This window comes from Cyanistes caeruleus, chromosome 7 (genome assembly GCF_971803275.1).
Source record: "Cyanistes caeruleus chromosome 7, bCyaCae1.hap1.1, whole genome shotgun sequence".
Lineage (NCBI taxonomy): Eukaryota > Metazoa > Chordata > Aves > Passeriformes > Paridae > Cyanistes > Cyanistes caeruleus.
The window spans coordinates 21845937-21867667 of NC_141707.1; the positions used below are offsets into that span (position 1 = coordinate 21845937).

Sequence of the window (21731 nt, forward strand, 5' to 3'; positions counted from 1 at the left end):
AACTGAAATCACCCAAGGAGAAAGTATGGGAAAGGTGTAGGGAATAAATTGCCAGGACCCAATGACATTCTTCTGAAGATCCTGAAAAAAAATAGTTTTAAAATGTAGAGATGTGACCCTTTTAATCAGCTCTCCATGAAGAATAGAAACACATCAACATAGTGATTATTTTTCTTTTCCTTTTAATCTAAAGAATTCTTGGAAGGTTTTGTTATTGACCGACAGAGTGAACCTCACTTTAGTGAGAGGCAGGCTGCAGATCAAATCAAAGAAACCACAGCAAAAGACAGAAGAGTTTTTATATGAAACAGGAGAATTTACATGAAACCAGTTTCTGAATAAATGTGTGCTCATGTGACTGAAATAGTGTTTAATCTGTGCTCTCAGTGATACACAGGATACTGTAGTTATGTGTTAATCCAGCAGTGGCCATCCAGGTGAATTCACACTGCATGCTGTTTCAATAGCTCCAGCTGTAGCAGACCATTGAGAAATGAATCTCACTCATTTTTCAGGCGCAGCAACAATGCCATTGCAAGTAAAGCAGACACATGGAGAATTCCCCTAGATCAATTTCTATACTTAGTCCCCATACTGATGCAGCAACAGCTGGTGGCACTACGATGCTATAAAAGCTGGCTTGCAATGCCCAAACCCACTGGCACAGATGTGTTACAATTCAGGAAGCCACCGTGCATTTACAAATCATAAAAAAATCTTGAGAAACATCAATTAAGCCTTCCCCCCCCCCCTCCCCCCCCCGCCTACATATGCTTAACCTGATTTTAAAAACCTGCAGTGATGGAGCAGTCAAAATTCCCCAAGGTAACTGACACAGGGTTTAACTCAGCTTACCATCAGTAAGCTTTTCTTGACATCTAACCTAATATTCTTGTGCTGCAATGCAAGCCCATTATTTCTCTCTGATTCTCAACTGAGAACAGTTTGTTTGTTTTCACATCAGCTTTCTATGACTGGATAAATGATATCATATGATCCTTAGTTTTTCATCTCCCTTAGACATCTTCTTTACCATGGTTTATAGAGAGATGTGATCACTTTTATTGCCAAAGGACTTGCTAGTTTTCTTCAAGGGAAGTCTCTAATATGCTACCTTAACCAAGTCTTGACAGTGACGGGAATCTGTTATGATGCACATGTGAGTTGAATGTATCCTCACTGCTAATAAACCTCCCAATGTAAACTTTGGAGCTCTACTGTGGTTCATTAACTTTGTGTAACTGTTTCTAATTTAAAACCTACACTCACAAGCCCTTGTACCACCACTCACTTAGTACTGATACAAATTTAATAATCAGATTCTGCTTCATCAGTCAAGCCATTAGCGAGCAGAAAGACACTCATTTCTAGAACTTGACTTTCACATGCATACTTTCCGTCGAAAAGAAAAATGCTGATAATTATTCTTTGTCTACAATTACTTAAACATCTAACTTGGTCTGCCTGTATAGCTTTGTACAGACTTTATTAAACAATCTTGATTCTCATCAGCTCATGTGAATGTCACACATTTTATTAAAAAGAATGTTTTTTGAGAACCTAAGCTGACCAAAGCCTGAACATGATACCAAATAGCTAAAAAGAGAAAGATACACGGGAAAAAAATCACAATAAACTCAGTTCAAGAGTGTGAACTGGTGTTGATGTCAGGTATCTTCTACCCATAACACACAAAGCCCCAAAGGAAACCAAGGAGCAAGGGATACTCACTGACACAGTTATAGTCACAGACCCAGCTGATGTGTAACTAAGTCCCTACATGGAAACAATGCTTTCTTCTATACAACATAGTATAATGGCACTGATTGTGTACATGTAGCTAACTTATATTTTGATGTTTAGCAGTACAGTGAGCTAGAAGAAAAATTAACAATACAGTAAGTGTTTTCCAGGGGAAGTATCAGATCAGTATTATTTAACACAATTTACATTTGGGAAGGAAATGGAAAAGATGACGATGGTGGAACATGCAGGTTACAGGTACTTTGATGTGGTTCTAAAGGGATTTATTGATATTTAAGAATGACAGCTCTGTCTGAACAAGAAGATGAACAAAGCAGCATAGATTAAGATCCTTAGTTACTGAAATGTAGATTTTCTTGCTAAGCAAGAACATTTACGAAAAATATATTGACGAGAGATCTGTCAATATAACAAGTTCAAATCAAATGATATTTTATACTTCTCCATAAATGATGCCTAATTAGTTCAAAAGATCCATGATATTAACTTAGAATTTTAACTATGCCATTGCAAAATACAGCACTTTTGATTTCTGCAATGATCAACTGCAAAATGGAGGCAGTCATTAAGTAAGGTTGGTGTCTGTGCTCTTCTTGTAGAGAGGAGACCCCATCACACTCTTCCCTTCTCTTCTGCCTATTCAGTTCTGTACAGAATGGTAAATCTGCTATTCAGCTGTTGTAAAAATGTCTCAGAAATGTTTCAACTTTCCTCATTTGAACCATGTTCGACTCATGTCTTGATCATGTTTGACTTCAAAATAACTGCCCCTTTTAAGGTTTGATTGTGATTCAGTTCTCGATGCTGCACAGGCCTGCAGGTTTCTCTTAGTGGCTGATGATATCAAGAAAAGGCTTGGCAAGTGTTTCATACATGCATAGCTTTTTGGGAATAATTACAACTTGGTGCCAGCTTCCCAGGTGCACAATTATTCCCAGGATCCTGTTTCAGTAGCAGTCACAGACACTTTCAAAGCTTTGTGGAACTGAATGGAAAAACATTTTTTTCGATGAGACAAAGCCACTTCCCTGCTAACATTTACATTATCTATTTCTACTCCAGAGATATTTGCCAACTCTCAATGCGTCCTTAGTTACCTGTGACATCAGCTTTGCATTTAACTTGATTACCAAGTCAAGCACATAAATGCATGAAACATTTTAACATGTAATGCTAAATGAACAAATGTGTGCATTTAATTAGTAATCCATGTAATTTATTAGCTTCAGTTGGCTTATGTCCTGCATTCACTGACTGAAGAGCACGAACTAGGTGTAGAGATTCAATTTCTTCTATGGAATTAATCTTTTTTTTTAAGTGCTCATTAGAACAGAACACTTTGAAATTCACAACTTAATAAAACTGAGTGCCTTACATATAACACTATAACTCAGCTTTTAAACGGATCTTTAAAAGAGCAGCAGGTTGCCATACATTTAACTGCAAAGTTATACTCCTCTGCATACAACAGGACTGTGTGTCATTTTTCTTTCTGATCCCAAGTACCTTTAAGCTCATTTCTCATTTTCCTAAACTACCAGTTAGGGAAAAAAAAAAGAAAAAGAAATAAAAAGAAAAGAAATTAGAATAAATGAAAGAAAATGAAGAGGAAATAGTATCTTATTTTCTATAATTTGGTTCCACAGTATGTGAAGCCACAGTGAGGCTGCCTTCTCTAGGGTCAGATTATCATCTACTGTGTTATGCATCTACACCTTTCTGTTTCCTACAAGTTTCCTGTATGGCCAAACAGCCATGTACTTAAAACAACAGCCCAGTAACGTGAAAAAGTGATGCCTGATTTATGAGAACTAAGTTATTAGTTCTTAGTCCCAGGGTTCTGAACATTACCTGTGAAATGCTGACATTTTCAAGTCTTGCTGAAACTATTGGAACCTGAGGCCGTTGCTGAGAAATGTATGGGATTAGGAAAATGTGCAGTATTTGTTTGGGTTAAATGAAGAACTGCCAGCAGGAATGGCAGTTTCCCAACTCCAGGCAACTTATTTATCTATCTCACAGTAAACTGCAACCAGAATTGGTTTCGAATTGCCAATGTATTTTACATGGGCATCTTCAGGTCAGATATCTAAATGCATTTAGACACTGATTTCAGTGTAAGTTTGGTGGCCAAATATCTTTGAAGGCTATATATATAGGCTTCACAGAGCCCAAATTCACCTCAAGAGTAACCAAATCATAAAATCTCTGTGAGCCTCAAAAGATGTACAATTAAGCCAAGTTGTACCAAATCCAAATGCATTTTTTTGGTGAGTAACAAAGAATTCCAGAGACATTTTAATGCAAAAAATAGAAGAAAACCATTCCTATACATGAAATAAATGATTAAAAAGTTTAAAGAGGCTCTGTGCCTCCAAACAGGTCTAGGTAAAGAATCTATTTACATTGTAAATAATTATAATTCTAGATGCCAAAGAAAACTGACACTAGATATCTTATTAGCTCTTGCTTTCAACCATCAGTGCAGACTGGAGAACAAATGAACACGTGATCATCAATAGTCCTAAAGAGATCACAAGATACACACCCCTTAAAGACTTAGGAATATTATTCCCCAGTGGGCAGTCAAGCAACCCCAAAACAGAGCTATGATGGTAAAATGCAGTGGCTTTTTTTTTTATCTGAAAATAATTACCAAAACTCTTTGTTTATTTATTTAGCCCTTGTCCAATGGCCTGAATATTTTTCTTGCTGAAACAGAATATTTGATTCAAGGGAAAGATTCTGGAGCAAGAATGCATGTGGTTACACCTGAACAAAGTTCTATAATAATGCTCTAGGGCATGTAGCAGAGTTAGCATGGAAGTTAATAAAACTCAGTGCTGTGAGCATACACAGAAAAAGAAATAACCACTAACTTCTCCAGAATGGTTTCAGCAGGAGAGACCTTGTAACTCTCAGTCACTGAAACTAATGAGAAGGATTAGTCCTACAAATGCAGCCTGTCCTAGAACAATGTTGGTGAGTCAGATGTAACAGATGCCTTTTGCCTGTCATACCCAAGGAAGTGTCAAGAGTAGATTTGTCTGGAGTGAATCCATTGCTTAAAGTGGTAAAATACCTTTTCTATTCAAAACAGAGAGCACCACTATGGTTTACAGCATTCCTAGGCTTTCTGTCAGTGACTTGTCCATCTGCTCGACAGCTCTTTTTCCCTGTCTTGTTGCTGGTCTGCGTGGAGCTTTATAGGCACAGAAGGGTAACTTTCTACTCTTGGACATTTAATAACATGCACTGCAGTGAATGCTGAAATGCTGAGCACTTGCAATTCTGTCTGTGATCTACAGTATTCTGGGCACTTACAAGAAGTGCACAAAACCAGGACAGCAACCAAGAGCCAACAGCACCTTTCCACTTGGCAGATCACCAAGATGACTAAGCTCATCTAAGAGAGAGAACTTGCTAACCTACAGGTGGTCATCCTCAGAATGTAGCAGATTTTCTAAGAGCTGGCTGAATCATGATGACAAACCTGCTACTTTCAGTTCTTATTGTGTGGGAAATAACTTTTGTGAAAGAATATATAGCAAAGAACTCAACTCACCCGTCTTCTTCACAGCCAAAATCAGAAGTAGAGCAGCTGCTTGTAAGCTGAGGATCCACTACACTCTCAGTGCTGTTTTTCAATCTTGAGTAGTTTTTACGAACAATATATCCCCTAAAAGCTGAAAAACATAGTTTTGAATCAGAAAGATTCTGGAGAAACTGAAACTGGCTCTGCAACACAGACCTGAATGTCTCCAGCTTTCACTGAATTAGTGCATTAGTGAATTAGAACACTTAGTACCCCACAGGAATGACTCCAGTGTTTGCAATGTTACCAACACCTGGAAGTTCTATGGTGCCTTACACTCTCACTGTTGACCACTTGGCACAGTCCAGTCAAGGAAAACAAGCCCTGCTCCCCTCCCAAAAAAGTGTCTAATTCAAACAAGAATCCAACTCAGAACATATTAAAATAAAATCACTTCCAAAACAACTTCTTTAATCACAACTTCCCTATGAAATAGTCATAATTTTGCTGAATCAGAGCTTTACTTTCATTTATTATGGGACAGTGGGGTGAGGAGCTGGGGACAGATATATTCACTTACAGTCTTCTCCTATTTTTTCAATTAACTGTAACTATAAACAAGCATTTTAAATACCTCTTATAAAAACAGGGAAAAAATTCTAGACATTAGAATTTATACTATTCCTAAAAAAAAAAACAAACAAAAAAACCCATAAAAATAATAATCACAAAAAATACTAAACAAAGAAGGAGGCATATAGTGGAATGTCATGGTAAAGAAAATGACAATTAATAATATTTTGATATCTACATCCTTTCTTTTCACATACTGTCTCAGAGTTTGGGTACCTGAATACCATAATTATTTCTATAGTTTTATCTTGAATATTTTGCACCTGTGAGCAGTAATAAAGTGCCAGCACAAAGCACAGATAATGATACATACTGCACTTAGGACAATGGACTAAAAAGGTTGCAATATACACTTAAACTCACAAAATCTTAGATTTTATTTTTGTAGGGTTTATTTCAAGCATTATTTTAAGTAGAAATATGTAGGGGGAGAAAGGACTGAATAATGAAAAAATAAATTCAGCGTCAGTGCCATTCAGTGAAATTCAGTTTCAGTGTGCAATAAGCAGTTGCTGAATAAGGCTGAGGGTTGTGAGAGAACAGAACTGTGTATTAGTCAAGCAGGACTGCAGTTTAAGCAGTGAGACAACATGAAAAAGGATAGTGGAACTGAGCTGAGGACATATTATGATTTTTGAAAAATATATTTCCTATCCAGGAAAAGCCTTTACGCACACTAGATGCATACAAACCAGGGTCATTCTGAAGACTAAATACCCAAAGGAGAAGAGCAGCCCTCTCATTGGGGTCCAGGGTTACATATTACAAGCACAGGTGCAGAAATAAGGTCTAGGGCAACCTCATGCAGGATCAGGGTCATGGTAACATTGTAGATTACCAAAGGAAATCAGGAGGTAGGATAAATACTGAGTAAACTGAAGAACAGAGAAATTGATCAGAAGATTATAGATATTTCTCTGTACCTCACACTTCTGATTTCTATGAGCACTGAGGGTTCTGGGATAAGAAGCCTCTGGGATAAAAATGCCTCTAAATGAGAGGTTATGAAAATAAACAACCATTCAGTTTACAGAAAGCATGACAGAAGTTTGGCCTGCTGAGATGTTGAACCAAATACAGAGCTCAGGTATCATGAGGCATGAGCAACTTTCTTCCATTGATAATCAGATTAGGAAAGTCTGCCTATCTGTCAGAGATGAGGCAAACTCTCTCTTGTCCCATGTGATCAGGCTTCCAATCCTTAACTATCCCCTACTGACCAGACAAGGATGCTACTCTGCTATCAGCAGCAGAGACAGCTTGCCAGCAGTCACCTCTCTGCAGCTGAAACGTGCTGTCAGTTAGTTGAAGAACCACTACACAGAAGCGCTGAAACAAATGAACTGATAAGATAAACTTCAGTTTTATCCTTAGTAGTTTCTCAGTTTTTAGTAATTCCTGGCATGTGTGTCTATAAAATCAACCCTGATACTTGCTGTGATTTTATATTTAAATATTGCTTTTCCTATTTCTCAGAGTCTCTTACTAATGTTAGTACAATCATTTTGGTCTTTGCCCCATTCACTATGTAAAAATCTGCTATATCTGATTTAATATATAAAGTTTTTTCCCTAGCTTCTGTTTTCATATGTATTTTCAAAATCAACTGCTCTTCAACATAACCTTCCCACAAGATGGTTTCTAACTTTCTTCCAAATTACCTTGAATCTGAAATGTAAATGGCTGTATTTATCCTACTTCTGAGACCTGGAACAACTGAAGTACAGGGTAAACAAACTTCATTAAGTCTCTCAAAAGCTTCACCAAACACTAGTAGGACTGCATCTTTTCAACATTTATTAACAGGATCTATAATGTTTCAAAAGAAATGCATATGCAGAGAATTCTACTGGGGGAGTCTGAGAGGGTGGGAAGCTGCTCCATCACAGCAATTTGCATTACTGACTGGTGCTGGTTTTGACACTAAGCACTTGGCTCAAAGAGTGTGAAATTAGCAGACTCATGTTGCTACTGCTCCATGAACAATCACTGCATCATTGAAGAAGAATGATTACCAGCTGTCACCTCATTTTCACCTTATTCAGTCTATATTCCAAACTTTCCAGCAACAGTAGCTTTAACCCTGATCTTTACATAGCCAAAGATGACAGGATCTGAAAAGCAATGTAGGAACTGTACTTAATTTTAACACCTCCATTAGTAACTTGCTGTTAAATGCTTTATATGCCACAAATTACGACGTGAATTTTTACTTCTTGTACTGAAAATTTCTCACACAAAGAAAGTTTTCTGTCAGCTTCAGCACCTAGCAAACCAAGAACCTATTTACCTCAGGGAGTCTGAGATTTGGTATCTTGAAGTTACAAACTTTTAAGGTCTAAATACCAAAGCAATATACATTACACACAGTATTTCACAATTCCAGATAGGAAAAGTCCAGGCATTTTCCATCTGATTCCTACAGGAAATATATAATTACAGAGCAAATTGTGAAGCACAGTGTAAAAAGATCAAAGTTAAACAATCACAGGTCTATGAGAGAACTATAAAGAAAGGAGATGAAGTAGTTTTAAAACAGTAGAAAGATTAATTCTCAGTCATTAAAAAAAATCATATGAAGCAGACTTTTTCTACACATACATATTTTTATTCTGTAACATCACCAAAAACAGCATATAACAGCAGCTCAGAAGAGAAAGCTCATGCTTGCTAAGGAGAAGGTAGCTGACTTGCTAGGAACAGCACATAATTTTCTTAATTTGTCTAGTTAAAGAACATTCAGCAACTTAACTAACAGCATCTGAGAGAAATTAGAGCCCATGAATCTGATTATTCATTCCATGCCAAATTAATTCCAATGAGCAGTAGAAGGCATAGAGTCACATCCTTTGTTGTGAGCCATGAATACATCTCCTCTTTCACGTCTCTAGATGGATATTGGGTGATGCATGTTTAATAGCAGAAAAAATCTCCTAAGTTCTCCAACAGTAGCATTATGAGAAGGAAGTTATGAATTCTCATGTACAACCAGTAATTATCAGTAACAGTGACTATTAGCAAGACTCACGGAGGCTGTCATCTGGTCTGATGTTGAGCACAGAGTTCACAGAATCACAGAATTTGCTAAGTTGGAAGGGACCAACAAGGATCATCAAGTCCAACTCCTGGCTAAGCACAGGACCATCCTGAAGAGTGACACCACGTGCCTGAGAGCATTGCCCAAACACTTCTTGAACTGTATCAGGCTTGGTGTTGTAACTGCCATGTACCACTGTCTCTGATCTTGAGACTTGGCAAATAAAAAAGTGAAGATGATGATTAAATTCTTGCAATATCAGCAAGCAAAAGGAAGATATTTTATTGTACATTGTCCCTTCCTGATTTACCATGAAATCCAGTAGGAACAGTCTCCATTTTTTTTCCTCAAAATCAGGTGAAAAGTCAGACATTTGAACATTGGCAGAGCGTAGCTCAGAGATGGGGATGGAATATAAACCCCTATACTTTAAAATTATAAGGCCTTCTCACTTTTTTAAAAATGCTAATGAGCATTAGGCATTTAATGGTTACTAGAGACATATTAAACATGAGGAATTATCAGATGCCATAAACTAGTACAGAACACAATGAGATGGGAGAGTAAAGTTAACCAAAGCTGTGAAGCCTGCACAAACTAATCTGGTTTACTCTGACTGTGAAATTAAGATAACATGATAAATCTGTTCAGCTGCCATTCAATGTTTTTTACACTGACAATGTAGTTAAAAGAAAGAAAACTACTGATATTAAAAAAGTAAAATGGATCTGCTGTTTAGGAGTAATTTTCAAGAAAAAATTTAAGAAAACAGTTTTAGATATATTTATCAAGCGCTTAGAGGTTTTTGGAACATTTTACTCATGTAATTCTTAGACCTATACAATGGTATTAGCTGATGTACATGTACATACACATACGTAGTAATACAAATAGATGAATAAATATAGGAATAAATATTTTAAAAAGATTTTCTTGTCTTCCACTGAAACATAATTTTGCTGCTGAAATTCCCAAAGGCAACACTTCAATTAAAAGCTTACATTTATAATAAATGCAAACCAGGAAATTGTAGCTCTTCTCTGTCCCTCTTTTTAAAAAAAAAAAAAAATTAAAATGGAGTAAATTTTATCAGAAGTACAGGTTAGAGATTTGTAAGCAATACTGCATCAGCAGAAGTTACAGAAAGAATGCTATCTACAAGGGGATGCTTCCTTCTTAACACCCATCACTTTTTATTTAAGGAAAAGAGCCCAAATTTAGAGTTCTTGATAAAGAATTTTCTAATACAATAGGACATATGGTGAGTGTGTGAGCACGTGTTGGAGGAGGAGATGGTGGCTCAGTGGATTAGTCATTTGCCTTTCACCTCTGGAAGCATAGTTAAACTCAGTCTTGACCAGAGCTGCACAGTATATTCCAGATGGCTAAAGTGGACCTAATTAAAATGAATTCAGTGATGTCACCTCAGATCTAAATGAATTGCATGCACCACTCATTTGGCATTTTGGCAATGTCAGTTCACAAATAAAATCACCAGATTAAAATCCTCCCTTAAGTCTTTTGGGACAAGTCACACTGTATGGAAATACATGCTATCATAACTAGAAAACATACTTTCATAATTGTATTATCTGTTGCTTTTAATTATAATTATTTCTAAATTCTAATTATTCTAAAATAAACATTTAATGAGATTTGCGTGTGAGGTAAATCCATGAAGCAACATTTCAGTCAAATGATTCAGCGGATATACACTGATTTAAACCAGCTGTGAATGTGGCAAAATAATTTTAAAAAATCTTTGACAATATATTTTTCCCTCTTATGTAGATGTGAATCAAAACACTGTAAATTCCAACTACAAAGAAATTCTCAGAAGTGCAAAGTATTGTCAACTCAAACACTTAACACAAAATCATTCTTTAGAATTTGTTTCTGAGTTAAAAACTAGCATTTTCTAACCTTCACAGTTTGGGAAAGTGTAGCAGGAAAGACCTTGTTTACCCTGTGTACCAATTTAGCCATGAGTCTAATATCATCTGTATATTCTGAGAACCTGAGATGTAGATATGCTAAAGTGGGGTAGCTTTCTCTTCCCCATTTAATTCAAATTCACTAATATTTTGTTTTCTAGTGAGTGTTTCCCCCCCTGAAATAACGACTTTTTTTCTTGTAATATAATACACTCAGGAATTTTATCCTCATGTATATTGTGAGGGTTGTTTTTTTTCTAAGTTTGTTTTTTCTTCCAACATTTCTTCAATGGATAGTGAACTGCTGGGCCCACAGAGATCTCCAGACCACCAGCTCATGTATTTGAAAGGCATCTGTTTATTTTTAAAATGCAAATGCAGCCTACCTCAAAGACTGACTCGCAAGAAATGAACAATCTGAACAAGTCAAGAGGTTTCCAATCAGGGGCTGTGTTCCTCCTTTTTATCAGGCTATGATCACTTGCTGTCAAAACCACTTAAACAATATCCTGGAACCTGAATGAAGTCCCCCCACAATTAAAATGAGCAGGATAATCCTGCAAGAATTATTCAGGCAAATCATTTTTCACACAGTTTAAAGTAATGATAAGGTCATTTACAAAAGAAATCAGCGCCTTTGAAATGCTGACTTGTAGACAGAGGACTGCCTGGAGGAGGGCCATAGATAACAGTGAAGACTGGCCTCCTAACACTACCCTTGCAGTCTTTGGAACTGATTCTGATGAGGAGAAGGCCCAATAAGGTTAATACCCCTACTTTGATCTCTGTCAAAGCGTACCAGCAAGAATTAATTTACATTTCAGATGAAAAAGGTTGACAGCATGAAAAGGCATCTTGTTTCTGGTATGTGAATGTGCTGTAATAGATCGGGAATTCTGAAAGGAAGTTCTGAGGAAGCTAAAGGGATAAGCTGAGCGGCTGCTTTTATTGGGAAAGAGATGAAAGGAAAACAAATTTCAATATGCGCTGTTCTGTAGAAACATGTAAGCCAAATGCTTCCTAAATTCCAAGGCCTGCTTGAGTGGGGCAGGGGGGAGGGAAAGGAGAGGGAAGTACATATAGTTTAATTATATGTTTTTGCTAATGTAGATGATGAATGCAAACAATTTATCTCACTGCCTGGAATGGCTCTTTCAAAAAAAACTACAAAGGTGACTATACTCCATTTTACTAGAAAGCTGCCTTGAACTACCCTCACACTGTAAGATGTGGAGGGAAGGGAGAGATTTAGAGTATCTTTTGTCTCCATGTCACTAGGCACTTGGACTGTGTAATATTATGTAAACAACACAAAAACTGTCAGTGTATTTTAAAACCTGGAATATAGCCATTATTAGCAAGCATAAGCTTTGATTTGAAACACAGAATAATTAGCATATTGAGAAGAGAAAACCTGCACAAGAAATATTTTCAAATAAGTAGTCCTAGATATAGGTTTCCAAAGGCAGACAGAAAAGTGTTGAGGACTATTATTATTATTATTATTATTATTATTATTATTATTATTATTGCTGTTATTATTCCCATTCTACTAGAGTACCAAAGACAGGAGGAGCAGCCAGCCTAATTAACACAAAGGTTCACTGTGTCACTCTTAACCTAATGTTTACTCACTCAGGCTGATCACTGAAACAGTCAAGTACCAGGTTACAAAGGAAAACAATGTGTGTTTTGAAGACTACTAGCAGCATTCCTCCAGCATTAGGTCCAGAGAGCTCAACAGTGTCCAAATTCACTCCCACTGCCTCTGTTCTGCCAGGTTCAACACAGTATCTAAAAGATGGCAGGAAGCAACAGAGCTCTGAATCTCTCCCATGTGTGCTAACAGCAGAATACATCAGTACTTTCTCTAAAGAGCTAAAAATCTGTCTAAATGAAACTCTAAGGCAGAATGTCCCCTGCAGTTTCCAAGTGATAATGCTACACACATGCTTCCTATTGCACCTGAAGTAACTTTCACCTTAAGGAGCTGATAATAGTGAGACAGTCATGGGTTAACTGTTTCACTTTCCTTTCTTCAGCAAAAGGTTGTTGTAATCAAAGTCCAGGTATGTATATACTTGTAAAGGTAGCAAATACTCCAGGAAGTAGTGTCAGGGGGGTACTTTAAGGTCTACTCTCTGTGCTATCATGTAAACAATTGAAAATGACAACACAAAGGACAGGAAGAATGGGAGAGAGTACTTGAGCAATCCTTCAGAGCTGACGAAAGAAAAAAAAATTTCCATTTAATAGAATATACTGCATTTAACCCTAGAGCTTCATGATTTTACATAACAGTACATATGCAAAGCTACAAATAATTATTTGATCCAAATGATATTCTGTTCCTTTTGGTAACTAGAACTGTATTCTGTTTTCTGCTGAAAGTCATAATTACACTTAATTTCAGAGTAGCAAACTAGATAACACAAAACCAAAATAATTTACTGGGAATGGTTTGAGAACAAGTAAAGTAATATTACAAGAAATATTTTTCATATTGATTTCACACTATGAGATACAGAACAGGGGGTGACAAAGCTTAAGGAATTGTAGCACAGGAAGCTGGCAGAAGTGGTATCTTGGTTTATCTGTAAACACATTAGTTACAATCATTTTTTTATCACTCACAGTCTTTGAACCTGGAGTTGGGCAGCGAAGGTGTACTGCACTGCATCATATGGAGGCTGCTTCATATTGGCAGCATCTGAAAACAGCATTGAGTTCACAGCATTCACAGTGCTGGTTCTTAGATTTCTGTGCCATATGGTACTCTGCTCTCTACTAGAGACCTACACAGCCCTATGGGCCTGTTCCTCCAATAATCTCTTTAAAGTTTATTCAAATTCATATTGATATGGCTGCATAGGAGTCTGGCAGATTGTCAAAAGATTGGTCAAAGCTGGCAAACCCAGCAAGCAGTCAAAACAAAAACCTGGCAATCTGCCAAGATCAGTCCTCCAAACAAAGACAGGGAAATGCATGTCTAGTGTCTCCTGTCCACACTTAGCCAAGAATTAACTTAACAGCTTTTAATTGCTTTCAGAGAAGTACTTATAAAAGGTCCAAACTGTCCCTGATGTCATTTGACACTGAAGCAAAAATAATCAGAAGTAATGTTTTTTGATAGCTTTTGTTTCGACTTCACTATTTTGGGGGGGGGCGCTATAAACACTGACACACACAAAATCATCCACAAAAAAATAGGTGTTGGCAATTGAAATACTGTTTTAATTACCTGCCTGAATATGTATAGCAGCATCAGTTCTTCTGTTCCTTATTTCCTTGTACTTCCTGCGAGCTTCATATCCTCTCCAGGCTAAAAATACAAAACCATGTGCTGGAAATTACATTTATTTAAGGAAGTGCTACAGAGTCTACAGGGTCAGAGATGTGCTGAAACTTTCATTTCTCCTGCCATAACTACTTCGGCCCCCACCCCCAATAGCTCTTCCCCACCCACCCACATGTTGAACTCTGGGTTCATGACTGCAGTATTCACATCCTCACAACTTCAAACACCACTTCACTCATTCAAATTTTAATTGTCACCATGTGCTCACTGATGTCCTAACCCAAAACACAAAGGCGCGTCATCATTCTTGCTCACACAGTTCCCCAAATCACTACAAGGAAACCTGCTAAATTACTGATAATCAGCCTCTCAGGCCCATCTTTTGATGTATATCTGGAATTCTGGAATGCATGTGCTACTGCATTTTAATTATGTGCTGTATGTTATTATAGACATACCTAACAATATTTTCATTTTGTGCATAGGCATCACATTCAAAATACTAAAATATTTAAATACAGACATTACCAAATGCTAAGATGCCAATTTAGAAGTAAATCAATAATGTCTGCATCAATGAGCTGGAGAGAAAACATGTCCAGTCATTTAGATTTCCTAATAAACTGCAATTAATAAGTTAACAATGCAGATACAATTTAACTGATTGAAATACAAAGACACTCAGTAAAATAGGGAATATGAACATTTACCAGACTGTATAGTAATAGCACTATTTTCTCTTTTATCTTTGACTTTCTTGTACCTCCTTGCTCCAAGCCATCCCTTGATATAAGCTTGCATGACCACCACCCTTCCTATAACTTCTCGCAGGAAAAGATTTAACTGCTCTATATGGTAATACTTTAGAAAAACCTGTAGTGGAACAACAACAAAACAAAAAAATCAGTATTATAACCTCTTGTATTTTGTCTTTTCATTAGTCCTCAAGCAATCTATTCAAGGGTGTCATTGCTGAGAAAACTAGAAAAATACTGACTGTACTTATCATAGAAATCTTGTGAATCAATTATTTGCTCTTGTGTCCTTGTGGAACTTCTTTATTCCACTGATTATAATCACCCCATTGCTAACCCTGAGATTAACTTCATTGCTTAGAACATGGCGCTAGTAACATCAAGGCTGGAATTCAACCCTTGTATGGGCCATTCACTTGGGAGCTGGACTTGATGATCCTTGTGGGTCCCTTCCAATTCAGAATATTCTGTGATCCTGTGAAAATAAATTCCACATTTACCCCCTTTACAAAGTAAATTGGACAATGGGATCTTTTCAGGTGTGCACAATTTGGAAAGATGACCTTTCTGGTCAGTGGAAACACAAATCCTCAGCTGAATTTGGTTTTAGACATAATATTGTCTAAAAGTATTCTCCTTCAAGAGGCAAATCCTATGGGTGCTTGCATTCATTTTATCTGGGTCTTGCGGAAGAAAATTCTCCATTTTTCATTTGTGTAATGTGAAACAACTCAAAGTACTGTGTAACATCCCTTTAAAAGAAGTCATTCACTCCATTTTAAACCGTCAACAAAGGCTTTTGACAGAGCAAGAAGGAGCTTACCCGAAACTCCATGAATGGATAATGGTACCAACCAGGCTCACAGGGTGGGTCAAATTGTGACGTTTCAGCTGCATCATTATTAAGAGCATGGGGAACTTCAGGAAGTCACTACATCAGTCAGCACTGATAGATGTACTGTCCTTATCAAGGCAACCATGTGCTGAATGCACTTTGGGGAGGTACCCAATGCACCCCTTCTCTTGCAGCACTAACTCAGCTGGCTTGGGAAGGCACTTCCATAACCTGGGAAGCTAATTGGAGCAAATTCCTTGCTCTTTTGTTCATTCATGCAGTACTTTTTGAACCACTATTAGACATACTTTGTAAAAGTATACTATCCTTGAGAAAATGTTAGCACCCTCTACCTTGGTTTTCCCAAGAATCCAGTTGTCTAGTTTAGATTTCTCCAAAATGGCAAGACAGTTTTCCCTGCTACCGAGGGGAGTCTCGTGTGCCTTGAATGCAAGGTAGTAATACCTGCAAAATGACAAAGAAAGAATTAAATTGACGATCAATATGTACTTCTGCTGTTTTTCTCTAGCTCCAAACTTTATCTCTAGAATTAACAAGCCAAATTCTTCCTTATACTCGACTGTCTTCATAAATCATGACACAGCTGTCATGAATAGATATTTGAACATATAAATGACTAGGACAAACAACTGGGATGATTATGGTCAATCTTAGGATTCTGGAGCAGACCCATACTAAACAAGATTGTCTTCTTTTTTTGTCCATGTTCCCTTGCAAAGAACAGCTCCTAAAAATTACATTAAATAACATATAGATAATGAAAAAGGGATGCAAACATGTTTGAACTGAATTAAGAACCAATCCCTTCCTACCTATAAAGCCATTATGCATTAATGAAGACTTTTTATACTATTTAAGTAAATCTACTTGCAAACAATTACCTTAAGTATTTACAAGAATATGTGCCAGTTAGTTTACAAATTTAAGGTTATTTTAGCACAAGTACACTGTTAGACGGTAGCAACTGCCACCTCAGCTCTCACTTATTAACTACCATGTGTTGTCTTGGTATTAAGTTACTAGTAAAGGTATTATTTACACTGGGATTGAGAGGAACTGGCAGGTTGAGCAAACCATTCTACTAATTATTAGCATGGAGAAGAGCCATCAGATGTTCTTTAAAACATGAAGAGAAGAATGTGACCAGTGAATCTCAGACAGATTCCTTTGTAGCCACACAGAGTCAAGAAAACATCACACCTTATAAAGAAGAAAAAAATGGACAAGCAATTAGAAAATTTAGAATTCTTCAAGACTTTCTGGGGGGTTTTTAATCAAAGAGTATGATTTTCAAATATTAGTTCCAGTTAATCTCTAGATATTAGCTCCAGTTGTCACAAGAAAGAAAAAAGAACCACTAAAACAGTCTATTAAGATCAAACAGGAACAAAATGACATCTGAAATGAGAAATACTGGAATAAGTTCTGGACTGGAGACATAGATATTCACCAACTGGAGACATTGCTGACTCTGAATAATGACAGATTATGTATTGCTGAGTTATTTTTAATGCAGTGACTTTCTCAACTATGTGGTATTGCAAATTCTTTAGCCAAGTTTTTCAAAATATCAACTCATGCCTTTTAGTAGGTTTGGAGAAACATGGTGTATTTAAAAGAAAAAAAGTACATTTCCTCCACCTTATTACTTAAGTTAATGATGCCAGTTTTTACAAAACAAAGAGTACTGAGTTACAATAATAAAACCCAGATTTCCTCCCCAGGGAGGGAGGGAGGATTCAAGTGAGTGACACTGGTTGTTCATGTATCTTTTAAGGTATGTTATTGATGTGTATTTTAAAACCACGGAACAGTTTTTAGATAGCACTGATGCAATAAAATATTCAAGGGGAATCTCATAATTTTTTAATCTTATAATTTACTGAATTTACTCAGATATTTGTGACAAATATCTGAGTAAAAAGTACTTTTGAACTATGTGATTTACCTGCCTGACTACACCATTTTGTTTATGACCAACTTGTTAAAAGTAGTACCCTCTCCAATAGCTCTCTTTTATGATCTAGAATGTAGTTGCTTTGGTGCTCCGAAAAAACCCATATATAAAACAATGGTCATTTTTCTTATCAAATCCTGTTTTAACAAAAGCTTTTATAATTTAAATTTATCTATACTCTGAGAAAGCAAGCTATTCAGAATGACAAGAACTTTACAAACCATGGGAGTAACTACATGGGAATAACTACAGCTTCTGTGTATATATATATATATATATATGTATATGTATATGTATATATAAACATATTGTCTCCAGATATTTATTAAAAACTTCCTCTAAATGTTGATTTTCCAAACATTTTGATTAATTTAACCACCGCACAGAAGACACCTGTACCTGGTTAAATACGATTACTGTTGCTTTCCAGTTATGTCATAGAATCACATAATATTCTGAGTGGGAAGGTGTTACACTATATTGGGAACGGTGAGGTAGTAATGACATGGACTCTCTTGTGAGTTAAACAGGAGAGTAAGGGTTATCACCCCAGATTTTCTTTTATAGACAAGTACATGAAGATCTGGAAAGATAACACTCTTACTGGTCAGTAAACTAAGACATTACCATCATTGGTCAGTGTGGTACACCACCCCTCGACCTTCTCTTGCAAGAAAACAAGGAAGTGACAAACAACACCTGCAAGGCTGTTTTCTATCTCTAAGGGTTATTTTGATTCCTCCTTATATTTTCCCAGGCTACTTTCTCAGGCTAGTCTGAGAAAGTTATGTGACTTGCTTTTCCATAGACACTAGGCTCCCTGCTTGCTGATTGCATTTAGCATCTACAGGAAGGCACCCACAAGGGTCATGAAGTCCAACTCTCGGCCTTGCACAGGACATCCCAAAGAGTCACATCATGTGCCCAAAAACATTGCCAAATGTGTCTTGAACTCTGTCCAGTTTGGTGCTGTGACCACTTCCATGGGGAGCCTGTTCTAGTGCCCAACCATCCTCTGGGTGAAGAACCTTTTCCTGATATCCAACCTAAGCCTCCCATGGCACAACTTCAGGGCATTCCCTCATCAAAAGTAAGGTGGAAATGACTGTACTCATCAGAAATATTTGTGCAAAAATGTATCCTTTCCCTGGGTTATACATCCTGCTTGAAAATTTCCTACACATGGCACACTCTCATCTACATGTTTCCTAGAAGTACTTGACTAATCACATTCTCAGCAGTGTAAGACTACGTAAAAGGAAAGTAATTTTCCCTCAGAAGAACTGATTCTCAAACATGATGAAACCCTGGAATTCTGCATTTCTTACCTAGTGGTTTTTACTCTGAAATACATACTAATCTTCATGGATTTGAATATTACTTCAGAAAAAACTTACATTAATATAGTATTAACTGTACTTACTAGTCATTAGAAATAAACCAAAATTTTTCAAAAGTTGAAATTAACCTCAGAACACAAAGCTAGGGTGTGCAGAAGTAAGGTTAAACACTAAAGACATCCAAGTTTGCTAAGATATGGAAAACTTCAGAAAGATGCTATGCATTAACTAACTGTATAGGGACCAGGCACTTTAGTGTTGGTGGTTTCAAATTAAATAAACTGATTGTAAAAAAACGGTTTAATTTCCCACTCCTCCCTAAAGGCTAAACTGTGAAACTGTTCCGTAAAATGCATTTAAACATCACCAATAACTACTATACCAGTGTCTCTTGCTGAAGTTCCCTTCACATTCCAGACTTAAAGTCTATGTCAATTATACATAATTAACTCAAAACAGTAATGATTAACCCTTTTTCTCTTTAAAACAAAATGTAATGGCCTGAGGTGGATAATAGATAATGATACGTGAAAAGCATGAGGTTCAAAATCCCTTTCCAGCCAGACCACAAGAAACAATAGGAAGGTTTTCAACATCACAAAACCATTTGTTCCTTCGCAGCCCTGGAACCAGAAACTTTAAAAAAATTACATTTTTTTTAGAACTAAAAGAGCTGAAAAATAATTTCCAAAATTTCTAACTTTTATTGGTTGTACCTCACCTCTTTCAGAAATTTTCAAATATGAATTCACAAAAATAATTACATTTGACTCTATATTGAAAATATAAATTAAAAAAACATAAAAATGATACATCTAAGATACTCTTGAAATTCAATAACAGCCACCTAGCACACTGTAAATCATCAGACAAATATAGAATCACAGAAATACTCTCAGAAAAGCATAATTTGGTGCAATGTGTATATACTATGTCAGCTAGCAGACTCCCCTCCTAATGTTTTCCTATCATTTCCATCCTGCAACCATTTACCAGTGTTCTGGGAATGGCAAAAGTCTAGAAAGTGTATATGGAAGGTGCAGTAGTTCAACATATTTAAAGTGTATGGGAACATGCTATTGATCTGGTGAAATCTTAAAGCCACTGAAACAAATAAACATTTCCATGGATAATAGTAAAATCAAGATATCAGGCAATGTTGAAATTATGTTTACAAAAATCACTTATGAACTTTGATATAGTGCAGGTTTACTGTTAAAAGTAGGCTCACATTAAAAATGCATAATTTAAAAAGAAAGCATTCTTTCTCCATAGCAAATCTGTTGACTTCTAATTTAATTCAGTGCTTCCCTGCTTTAGCATAATAAGGAAGCGTATCAACACTGCATTTTTGGTGTTAGAAGAAAATTCTTACTGAGGTTATGTTTTACAGGATTTTGTAATGTTTGACCAGTTTTTATTCCTAGCTCCACTCCATGCAAAATGTGACTTATTAAGGCCAATGAGGCTTTATGTGGTAATGAGAAATGTAACACTGGTGGTTTAGAAACTGTGTATACCATGTGAACTAACAGTGTCCTTAAGCAAATTTGTCCTGTGAGACTGAAAAGCAGAACCAGCCCCACTGGGATCACTGTTACAGTAATAGCACTGGTATTGCCATGAGTGTATGACCTCAGTAATATCATCTGACTAACGTGGTGTGGAATAGGTAATGCTTATAGTAAAAGTTTATTGTGTGTCTTAATGCAGTACAAAAAACTTTAATGCCTAACATAAACAGGCAGTGAAAAAAAAAAGACAATCCTTAAATGAAATTGTGCAAAAGATCTCAACACATTCCTATGAACTGATGAGACATTACAAGTATGACAGCATTTAGTACCATTGGCCTACCGAGCCCATTATCTTTCAACCCACTGCAAAGTGTACACCCATAAAAGGAGGATCCAGCCAAAGGATATGTGGTGAGGACACACCACATCGTGTCATGTGAAGTCCAGGGGCTCTCAGCAAGGAGTGTTCCATCCAGTGTGACCTTCAGCACAGGTTCTCACAAGAAAGCACAACTCCCTAAGCTGTGCAATGCACGGTCACCACATGACCCCACATTTCAGGCACACCTGGTTGACTGATCAAGTTAATAACCTGTACCTAAAATCTGAGATTCCAGCCTGAAAAACGGGCCATGTTGCTTCACAGCAAACATAAGACAGCTGCATCATATCAAGGAATGCAAGACAGGGCCAAGGGAGACAAAGTGTCTAAGACTTGACAGGGATACAGTGTTTACGGGACTGCAGATTACATTTTCCTACTTTAAGTAAAAGAATATGTATATTTATATACATAAAACAGATGGTAATATACTTGGCTGAAGAAACATTGTGTGAATGAGTTACAATTAAGCCCTCTCCTCACCATCTGTTTTTTAACCCAATAAACTACATCCAGGTTTGCAAATAATCTGCTCTACATGAAAACAGAAGAAATAAAGAGTAACATTAGAGCTTTATCTTTTGTTTACCTCCCACCTGATAAACTCTGAATGGGTCTGTTCCCTGCCTTTGATTGTTTTGTCCTCATATTTCCTGCTAGGAGTTTACAAAACAGCATTATTGAACAGGCAGATAAGAAGCACACCTATTTGTTTAATAACAT

General features: G+C 36.7%; 1 protein-coding gene across 33 annotated transcripts in view; it reads right to left on the bottom strand.

The window, feature by feature from the left end:
• MYO3B (myosin IIIB) overlaps nt 1–21731 on the bottom strand; it is a 205671-nt gene that overhangs the window by 54539 nt on the left and 129401 nt on the right. For 28 of the 33 annotated variants that reach the window (XR_015288937.1, XR_015288939.1, XR_015288938.1 and 25 more), the window contains 4 exons: nt 16145–16256; nt 14912–15074; nt 14145–14225; nt 5330–5450 (listed from right to left, as the gene is read on the bottom strand). Coding sequence is in view for 25 of the 33 variants with exons in the window: in XM_023931028.2 (XP_023786796.2) it covers nt 5330–5450; nt 14145–14225; nt 14912–15074; nt 16145–16256 (477 nt within the window). In the remaining 8 variants the exon portion in view is untranslated. The remainder of the gene's footprint in view (nt 1–5329; nt 5451–14144; nt 14226–14911; nt 15075–16144; nt 16257–21731) is intronic. The other 5 variants (XR_015288942.1, XR_002865919.2, XR_015288941.1 and 2 more) reach the window with 1 other exon arrangement.